General features: G+C 50.1%; 1 protein-coding gene across 1 annotated transcript; it reads right to left on the bottom strand.

Moving 5' to 3' along the window:
* Positions 1-2448: 2448 nt before the first annotated feature.
* On the bottom strand, positions 2449-3766 carry LOC123451950 (peroxidase 40). The gene is made up of 4 exons (XM_045128518.1): positions 3482-3766; positions 3197-3388; positions 2926-3091; positions 2449-2855 (listed from the first exon to the last, which is right to left on the bottom strand). The coding sequence occupies exons 1-4, from the start codon at positions 3764-3766 to the stop codon at positions 2449-2451; spliced, it is 1050 nt and encodes a 349-aa protein (XP_044984453.1).
* Between the last annotated feature and the right edge of the window lie 6878 nt (positions 3767-10644).

The raw sequence follows: 10644 nt of genomic DNA, 5'->3' as shown, positions 1-10644 counted from the left end.
GCCATCGCTTTCGGCCCAGTTTTGGCGCAAGTTTGGCCCATATTCGACATTTTTCAGCACAAATTGAACAACAATAGTTGTTCTTTTATCCCATAGTTCATCACAGAAATCAATACAAATGAAAAAAATAGTTTAGCAAGTCAATACAAATCAAAAAAGAGCTAGGCGTTGCCCTTCAGCCTCCGTAGGTGCTCCACCAAATCGTGCTGCAGTTGGTGATGCACCTGTGGATCTCGGATCTCGTGACGCATGTTGAGGAAGGCAGTCCAGGTTGCCAGTAGCTGGTGATCAGCTTGGGCAAGAGGACCTTGCATGTAATATGGTTCAGTGTCAAACACTGGCTCCTCCTGCTCGCTCTCAATGATCATGTTATGCAAGACAACACAACTAGTCATGACCTTCCACATTTAATCTTTCGACCAGGTCTGAGCGTGGTACCGGACAACAGCAAAACGAGTTTGAAGCACACCAAATGCCGGTCGACATTCTTCCTACAAGCTTCTTGACGCTTAGCAAAATAGGAGTGCTTGCCTCCTGGTGCAGGATTTGAGATAGTCTTCACGATTGTAGACCATCTCGGATAGATGTCATCTTCTAGGTAGTATCCCTTGTTGTAGTGGTGTCCATTGACCTCGTAGTTAACCGGAGGAGCATGACCTTCAACAAGCTTGGCAAAGACATTCGAGCACTGCAGTACGTTGATGTCATTGCGAGTTCCTGACATACCAAATAAGGAGTGCCAAATCCAGAGGTCATGTGTGGCCACTACCTCAAGTACCACACTGCAACCTCCTTTGGCGCCTTTGTACATCCCCTGCCAAGCAAATGGACAATTTTTCCATTTCTAATGCATGCAGTCGATACTTCCAAGCATCCTAGGAAATCCTCTTTCTGCATTCTGTGCTAGGATCCGAGCAGTGTCTTCACCATTGGGTGATCGTAAATATTGAGGTCCAAAAACTGCCACCACTGCCCTGCAGAACTTGTAGAAACACTCATTGGTGGTGGACTCGGCCATGCATCCATAGTCTTCCAGACTATCACCGGGAGCTCCATACGCAAACATCCTCACAGCTGTCGTGCATTTCTGGAGCGAGGTGAATCCAAGTGTGCCGGTGCAATCCTTTTTGCACTTGAAGTAGGTGTCGAATTCCCTGATGGAATTCACAATCCTGAGGAAGAGCTTCCGGCTCATATGATAACGACGCAGGAATACTTTGTCGCCGTGCAGCGGAGCGCTTGCGAATTAGTCGGCGTAGAGCAAGCAATATCCTTTCAGTCAATGCCTCTGCTTTGCCTTCAGCCGGCCCGGCGCCGAGCCACCTCGCCATGGCTCTGCATTGCTCGCGAACAGGCCGGCCAGAGAGGCGAGGACCATGAGGTGTTCTTCATCTTGGGCGTCGGCATCGGCTTCCTCCACCAGCAGTGTCGCGAACGCCTCCTCGTCGTCAGAGTCCATAGGTCAGGCAAATCGCCAAACATCTGGCGAGCGTGGCGGACGCGTGGCTGCGCACGTGCCTGGAGCGCCAGCAAAATCCGTCGAAGCGCAGGGGAAGGGGGAGGCAGGGGGCAAAACCGCCGGGTTGTAGCGGTCGTAGGCAGATGGATCGGCGCCGGAATCAACACGATGACGGGAAGGTGTGGTGCGCAAGGGGCAGTTTCAGAAAAGAAAATGTTTTTTTTGCGTGACGAAGGGCCCGATGCGTCATTTCCTTTCGGCCGGTGCCCCGGGCGTCCCCCAACGCGTTGGGTTTGGGCTGGTACCGTCGGGACCAATTTTGACTCGAGCTGGCGAAAAATGGGCTCTTAAAGACGCGACCGAATCATTTTTCACCTGCGGGTGGAAAAAAATGGGCCGGAAGGCCCGTTGAGGACGCGTTTGGAGATGCTAACACCAGCTTATTACGCGAGGCATGCCATCAGGCCTCGCCATCATTGTTTTCCGTGTGCACTGACGAGGTGATCCGATGAATATCAGATGATTATTGTAGTGTGTGGGTGGATGTGTTTCTTGTGTGGCAGCTAGCGCAAGCAATGGTCTCTTGTAACGGAGATGTTCACATAGATCAGATGACTTCATGAAAAGGTTAATTGGAGCACAATAAAACTCAACCCACCTCCAACACGTCTGTCGCTAGGTGGATCGCAGACATATGTGCAATTTTTATTTTTAGTGTTCCTTGTACTACTATCTTGATGAATACTCGTTGATCCAAAGATTTTTGGCAATTTTTTATTTTTATTTTAACAAGCCAAGACGTCGCACATCAGTAGACCATACATCATAGTACATCGTTAGAATCAAGAGTAGCAGTTTATTTCCCGACGCGATGGAAAACATCAAACTAACTGAAGCCACTACACAATACAGATATCGACCTACGTACTCAAGTCCAATGCTAGCACGTTAAGCCTCTCTGCTTAATCGACCTGACCTTGGCTAGCTAGCTAGTTCACCACACGGCAGTTACGGCGGACCTCGCCGGCGGCACGGCCGCCGGCCGGCGCGAGCCTCCCCATCCGCAGCATGGAGGCCGCGAAGTCGTCGAAGAAGAGGGCCGCGTCGAAGGCGTAGTCGGACACGAGCGCCGCGACGTCCTCCGCCCCGGAGCCGGAGGGCGCGGCCAGCGCCTGGTCGGACGGCAGCAGGCCGTCGCCGGAGAGCAGGTTGATGTAGTACTGGTTGTCGAAGGTGGCCGGCGTGGCGAGGTCCAGGTGCGCCAGCGCCGACCCGGCCGACCCCGCGCACAGCTGCTGCAGCGACTGCAGGAACCCGCTGTCCTTGGCCGACACGCCCACGCTGGCCAGCCGCGCGCTGAACGTCGTGCACCGTGCTTTCCCAATGGTGTGCGCGCCTGTGATCGTCGTCGTGCGCGTTACAACAATATACTCCCTCTCTAACGATTCAACGACGGGATATATTACCGGAGAGGGCGACCATGTCTTTCGCGGTGAGGCCGACGTTGGTGAACTTCTGCACGAGCGTGGCGACGCCGGACGTCGGCGCCGGGAGGTTGCTGTTGGCGGCCTGCAGGCTCGCCGTGAGGCTGTCCTTGCGGCCGGTCTCCACCTCCCAGCTGGGTCCACCAGACTGCATGCATTGCACCGGCGGCGGCGGCCAGCCATTAGTGATCGTTAGCGTGAGCTGATCGAGCGTGCACGCCGTAACCAGGGTATAGCAAGCAGGGTAACATACGACGACAACGGAGTCACGGGCGGCGATGGCGAGGACGTCGGCGCAGGAGATGGTCTCCGGGCACTCCAGCTCGAGCTCGGCCTTGATGGCGTCGATGACCTCGAACCCCCTCAGCGAGTTGGCGTTGGGCCCCGCCGTCTTCTCGCCGACGAAGAACGGCTTGTCGTCCAGGAGCACGGAGCCGTCGCAGCCCTGCATGACAAGCAACAACACACTCACAATGGCGAGACTAGAGAGAGAACGTGCGCCGGAAGAGCTAGGCCAGCGGCTCTTCTGAGTACGTACGTTGACGAAGCAGTCGTGGAAGTGAAGGCGGAGGAGGGAGGCGGCCATGCGGGGGTCGGCGGCCACGGCCTGCTCGACGGCCGCACGGACGATCTCCTCTGCGCGGGGGCAGCCGGCGCCGAGGGACACGCCGGCGCCGGCACTGGCGCCAGCTCCGCCGTATCCGATGCTCACGGAGGCGCCGGCGCTGCCGGTGACGCAGGACTTGTTGACGGGGGTGGCCTCAGCGGAGGCGGCCAGTAGTGTCGCCAGCAGCAAGGCCAGGGCCATGGTGGCGCGGTCCATGGCAGTGGCAGGACAAGCTGCTGCAGCTGAGGTACGGTGGTGTTCCAGTGACGCGGTCAGTGTGCGAGAGAGTTGATGGCTTGGTACCTTGTGGTGGTGGTGATGAGATACATCTGGTCGATCGGCCACCTTTATATAGACGAAGAAACTACTCCAGGGAGGGGGAGCAGGTGAAGTGGCAGCTGGTCTGGTCAGGCCTCTTGCGTGACCGTCGAATCATCATTGGAATCTGTTGTACTTGGAGAAGCAGGAGCGACCAAGTCCAAATCATTTGGGATGCATGCATGGTACGCTCAGATTAAGCTTCTGCGTGCATGGTACGCTCAGACTATACGTGCCCAAAGTGCATATATGCTGTGGAGATTACTCGAGGTACACATACTTACTCATAATATTCAATATTAGGTCACAAAGTTGAAAAATGTAGCCAGACAAAAGGTTAAGAGTGAAACGGCGATGGCAATGCAGATGGTGAAGAAGGTGATGGAAGCGGAAAACAAATCGAAAACTATAAGCAACCGAGTAATCAAAACCTTGAATAATTACAAGGGCCTCTTTGGTTCACATGATTTTCAAACCGCATGAATAGGAGCAAAATATAACATAGGAATAGGCTGGCATGACACTTTGACTACGAGATTATTGTAATGACGTTTGATTGTGCGCATAAGAATCATACCATACAATTCTTTCAAACGGGATGGAGTGGGTGAAAAAATTACTATGTAATACTCCATCCGTTCCTAAATATAAGTCTTTAAAGAGGTTTCATTAGTGGACTACATACGAATGTATATAGACATACTTTAGAGTGTAGATTCACTCATTTTGCTCCATATATAGACTCCTAGTAAAATATCTTTAAAGACTTATCTTTAAAGAGTAGGTGGCAAATGAATCCTAAGGGGAAATAATTCTATGGGTCCTAGGAATCAAACTACCCACACACAAAAAAAAAATCCTCCAAAGTCCCCGTGTCACTCCTTCAGGCCGACTCGCGCGGAAGACCTAGTGCCGCCGTCACCACGACCTTCCTCCGCTTCCCTCCCCTTGCCACCTCCAGATGATGCTGCCGGGCAAAGTTCGCACAGCGGATGGTAGCAGGTGATATTTGAAGGCACTATCGAAGAGTACTTCCCAAAGCATCTCCAACACCCGCCCTACAATAGCGTCGTGCCGTAAAATTTGCCTTTTTAGCGTGCGCGCAATAGCAAAAGATGTTTCAGCACACGTGTGATAAACGCGCGAGCGGTATATAGAGTACAACGCGTTGTTCGAATCATCATCGTGCGTTGTTTATTTGGTACGCCCGCTTTCACGTGTTGCACACTCGAGCGCTCGCGCCGCACTCTCTCCATCGCGGCACCTTCGCCCCGTCGTGCGCCGCCGTCGGTGAACTGACCCGATGGATGCCCCGCCGGCACCCCCCCCCACCCCTTCCTACACCTGCGACCCCTTCGTTGAGGCCGCCGCCGCCGCCGCAAACCCTAGCACGAGGAGCTTTGACTTCGCCTCCGTCGGCGCTCCTCCAAGCACCGGCATCGCCCGTGGCCTTTCCATGCCGCCACGGATGACCTCGACGGCAGGTGGCCTCGCGTCGGCGTCCGCCGTGAACCCACGTGCCCCCCTCTCGAAGCTCCCAAATGCGGCGCGGCCGAAGAAGGGCAAGGTTTCACGAAGAAGAACAAGGCGGCGGATGGCTCCGGCTCCTCTAAGTCGTCGAGGAAGAAACTTGCAGGGCGTGCGACAGCCGCGGCGGCTACCGAAGCGCCGGCGAGCTCACTTGTTGAGCCGGCGGCCGACGCACAAAAGGTGTTCGAGGAAATTATGTCATCATGAACTTGTTTGAGTGATTTATATTATGTCATGTCTTTGTTTTGATGTTTGAAATTCATTTTATGTTCAAAATGTATTCAAAATACAACATATGGCAAGCGCCAGCTGCTCATGCGCGCTGCATTTTAATGTGCATTTTGAAGCTATGCGTGAGCGCTACATTTTAACGCGCCTGCTGAAGCCAGCGCTGGCCGACGGGTCAAAACAGATAATCGACGCGATGCAAACTGTTTTTTTAGCACAGTACGGGTTTGACGGTTCTTGAAGATGCTCTCACAATGGATGATGATCGGTTGGGGTGGGAAGTGGCGTTGGAGGTTGTTGCCTAGGCTCGTTCCCAAGGTTCGGTACCGCGGTCGTGTGGAAGTCTGGGCCAAAGCTATTGAAAAGAATCCTCCAAAATTCCCGAGAATCCTATGGAATCTGAGAAGCCCAAGATCTTCCCCGACAAAATAAGAATAAAATCTTGCACACGGAAGTTTGCAGTACACTGAGGTCACATTTACAGCTAAAGGAAAAAGGAAAAAGATAGCAAAGTCGAGCTTACTTGACTGATCGAAAAATTCTACTAGTATGGTAGCTAGTAGCCGCAAGCACGTAGCTAATCGCGCGCGACCTGGTCATGTCGGCCGCATGAAGAAATCGGCCATGTGCCATGTGACCGACTCGTCATGCGTACCACGGGTCGACGATGATGTTTGCATCCTGCAAATGCATATGGTACGTAGACCGTAGTGGAGTGGTACGCATGCATCATCAGGGATTCACCGGCTGCCGCTGGGGTTGGCAGAGCAGGCAAGGTTCCGGGGCCGGTGTGTGCATGCATGAAGCGGTCAAATGTACTGCCAGGTCGGTCGATACGATAGCGACGCGCACGGTCGATCGATGGATCGGTGGGAGCTCATCATCGATCGCACTGGACAATGGTACTACCATGTAATGTACGGCATGGAATCACTCGCGGCGACCAGGTCTTGCTCTGCTCGGCAGCTCAGGCTGTTCCGCATGCATGCGTTGCGCTTTGCGGGCTGATCGATCAAAGAAATGTTCGACAGTTCGAGGCTGGATCGGCAGAGATTATCCTCTGCGCCACTGTGTTTGTTGGGAGTGAGGGGCCGGGCCAGCCAAGCCGGTACGTAGGTCTATGCATGCGCGCGCTTAGTTAGTCGGTGAAACCGTCCAAACGGGCACGTATGCTTCATCGATACTAGATCTAGCATGTACAGCTCAAACTCCTAGAGCATCCGCAGACAATGACCTGTCACGTTTAAAATAATCGATTTTAAAGTGAGATATCTTAAATAAAAAACATTAAATACATATTATTACATGTGACGTAAATTTAATCTTTGGCGGAGCTCGTCCAGCTCCGCCATATCCATGTACGGCGGCAGGCTTCAATCCTCAAATTGTTAATTCCGTCATCGAGGTAGAGTAGGACAAGAAACACACACCAACTTACGAAATTCGAGACGCCGCCGTCTCCAATGGCCTACTCTTCCCCGTCGCCTCATCGGAGCTCAAAACCTTGACAATGCCGGTGGATGTAAGATCGATGATCGATCCGTCGTGAGAGGAGTCGGCGACGTCCGTCACGACGTGGTTGTGACGTCCAGACTAGTGGACCATAAAGAGCGTCGGAGAATGCGACTCCGCCTCAACGACGTCCACTGTTGTGAGGGCTACCGTTGTAATCTCCTGTCTCGTTGCCTAACATGGCAGGGACGACGCGCCATTGCGTCCTAGGAAGCCCATGCCTTCCCTTCTGCCTCGGTCTGCCAACGAAGGGGTTGCATGTCCGCCACCTCGTTCAGATGTTAAACGGATCGCACCGCCTCCAGTGTGGTAGCAGCTACACACCTCGCGGCGGATCCATGCCCCATTTGGGTGGGCACAATGGCTTCCCAAGGGACGGAGTTCGGTCGTTGTCGTTGGGTCGTTCTCGTTGGGCGGCCTCCTCCCGGGAGCGGTGGAGCGCAAGCCGGATGGTCATCTCCTCCTTGGGGCCATGTGGGATGAGCTTGGTGTCAATGAATCTTGAGGTGTAGGACTCGGAACCGTTGTCCGTCATGCGAGAGAAGGCCAGAGATCGTCGGACGGGAGCTTGAGTGGCGGATTCGAATGGATTGTCTGGCGTTTGGTTCGGGAAACGAACGGGGACAAATATATGTAGGGTCAGGTGGGTCAGCATGACAGCATGGCTCGGGTCCGATGGAACGGACGCACTTGGATATGAGGGTGCCGGTTAGCTCGAACGTTTGAGCCCGGTTTGAGACGCCCATCTTTTGACCGGCCTATCCACCCACGCGTATGAGGTGGTTTGAGGCACCCGACTATAGTGATCTTATTACTCCCTTCATTGCTAAATTTAAGGAGTATTTTGTTTTGTTAAAACATGCCTTTGATCAATAATTATTCAATAAATAAAAGGTTATATGACATGAAATTCATGTCACTAAATTTGTATTTAAAAGTACTTTATCATGATAGTGATTATGTATCACATAAATCAAATATTAAAATAGTAATTGTTGGTCACATTCTTGTCTTAACGAAACAAAATACACCTTATTCATCAGAATGGAGGGAGTATTAGCTAATTGTCCGTGCATTACCACGGTATGCATATTCTAGTGAACCTTTCACATCCAACCGTCAATGATACTTTGATAGTTTCCATAATTAACGTGATCCTCTCATCCAAATAATGATGCACTTCGTAGGTCGTGTGAAGCTTACATCTCTTGCTTGATACCTTCTATAATTTACATGATCCTTCCGTTTAAAAATAATAATTTTCATAATTAACACGATCCCTGTTTAAAAATGATACTCGTTGACATCTCCCGAAACTTACACATTGTGTAAATCCTACAAGAAAGAAGGGGTGCTACACAATCCAGAGAAAATGAAATTACAACATTTTCAAAATTGACTACACGGTTAATAATGTTCTGACTTCAGGAAAAAATAGTCAAACTTAAAAAAAATAAAAATTAGAAAATAAGTGATAGAGCTATGTGTGGCACTAATTGATGGAGATGCCATGTAATCAAGCAAAAGATGGAAATATTCCACATAACAAGAAAGCAAAAGAAGAAAATAATCAAGAGAAAATGGCATCGGTCAACAAAGATGGAGAGAGATAAGATGCAGGGACGGAGCCAACATACACTCAACGGGTCATATGGGTGGATTGTACGTGCATGCGTTCATAGGCCCTGTTTGAATCCATGAGTTAGAGTTAGAGTTGGTTAGATTGGACCAATCTAACCCAAAACATCCAAACATGGAGGGTTAGAGTTGGTTAGATGCATCTAACCCACCCAAAAAAAACTAACCCATCCAAGAGGTGCTTATTTGGGTTAGAGTTGGGTTAGGCCCACAAAAAGTTACTTTTCTCTCTACCTCCACCACACCAAATCCTTGATGAAGGAGCCAAATGATTGGAAAATGTGCATTTATTGACAATCTAACCCTTTCATCCAAACACCTATTTGGTTAGAGTTAGTTTAAGGTTAGTCCAAGATTAGAATCTAACTCTAACCTCTAACCAAGTTAGAGTATCCAAACAGGGCCATAGGGATGAGTGCATGTCAGCAACTTCGATTGTATTCTGTTGAAAAAAAAACAGGTGAACTCAATGAAATATGTCCATTCCCATTATAACAAGTAATTTTGTACGCCCACGATCCAGAATTTTATACTTTGTAATTCCTAATCTGTTTTGCTTCTTTGGATTTACTATAATCAGTCTTGTAAACGGTGAATATGAATATTATAACACTTGCTTTATTCGATTGGTCCCTTGAATGTTTCTCTTGGTCATTGTTCAGATTTATGCATAAGTCCCCTACAAGATTAAATTTTAGTGGTGGGACAAGATGGCCAGGGGAGGAGCCAATGGGGGCGAGCGGGGGCCAGACCCCCACTATGGGCCGGCCACCCCCATGGATCCGTAGGGGGGACTAGTACTAATCTTATATGTGATCTTTGCTTAGCTAGCCGGCATTAGCAGATTAAAAAAAAGCTATCCATCATTAGCATAGTCACACGCCTTTGTTTTATGCATTGAACGTTGCAGGTTGGCCCAAGAGCCCAAAGCCGTATAGTCCAAATGACATGTGTTGTCCAGGGTGTCTGCTGTTTGTGAACGCATCAGGCAATATATCGATAACCATCCACAACACACGTACTAACGCAATCGATCTGTTGTCTCCGCCGCCCACGACCATGATAGGGTTTGGTCAAGCGTTATCGCCGATCCGTTCATGGCGGTTAGGGAAGATGCTATGATCTAGCAACTATCCTTTGATCTAATCATGTTTGTGTTCCAGTTAATTGGTTGGCGTGGCCCATCATTGCAGTTCGAGAGCATTCATAATCGATCAGAACTCTGAAGCTCGGGCGCCCTGACGTTTTGTAGGGTTGGTGATCAGGGATGCTTGTTGCGTGCCTGGTGACTAGCTACCACCAGTTGATTTGCTTCGACCTAGCAGTGGAGGGGATAAGATGTGGTGGATTTAATGCTCTAGGTATGTTTTTGGAAAATCTGGATCGTTTTCTCCTAATGCAACACTAATTGATCATGTGTGTTTAAGGATGTGTACGCATTGGTAGCTACCAACTCCACATCAGGTACAATGTAAGTGTTGACCCAACTAATTTAGATACACTGAATACTACCATTTAGTTACATGAAGATTTTTCTAGTTCTTACATCTTAAACTTATATACGATAATGTTTTATTTCATTTCATAATTTCGAAGTATTTCGGTTACACCTTCTCTCTATATATATGGCACTTATATGAAATTGTTCACCATTACTAGCTATAGCTAAGGGATGCTCCTGCTGCATTTTTTGTATACTAGGTATAAAACTTTTAGCAGTCAAAAGGCATAATTTTGTTTGGCTTCACCATCATCTCGCCCCGCTATGCCTAAATCCTGGCTCCGCCCCTGAAGATGGCCAAACGTGGCAGGGCATTGACGATGGCGACGAGACGCCGGTGGTGCCACGGTTCACGGCTTACAGGATT

This window comes from Hordeum vulgare, chromosome 5H, assembly GCF_904849725.1.
Source record: "Hordeum vulgare subsp. vulgare chromosome 5H, MorexV3_pseudomolecules_assembly, whole genome shotgun sequence".
Lineage (NCBI taxonomy): Eukaryota > Viridiplantae > Streptophyta > Magnoliopsida > Poales > Poaceae > Hordeum > Hordeum vulgare.
This window is presented reverse-complemented; position numbering and strand designations above follow the sequence as displayed.

Excerpts from the sequence above, each read along its gene's own strand:
- LOC123451950 (XM_045128518.1), bottom strand. The coding sequence starts at position 3,766 with ATGGACCGCGCCACCATGGCCCTGGCCTTGCTGCTGGCGACACTACTG. Across the intron at positions 3,092-3,196 it reads CCCGTGACTCCGTTGTCGTC|TCTGGTGGACCCAGCTGGGA; the intron begins GTATGTTACCCT and ends CAATGCATGCAG. Across the intron at positions 2,856-2,925 it reads AGACATGGTCGCCCTCTCCG|GCGCGCACACCATTGGGAAA; the intron begins GTAATATATCCC and ends CGACGATCACAG.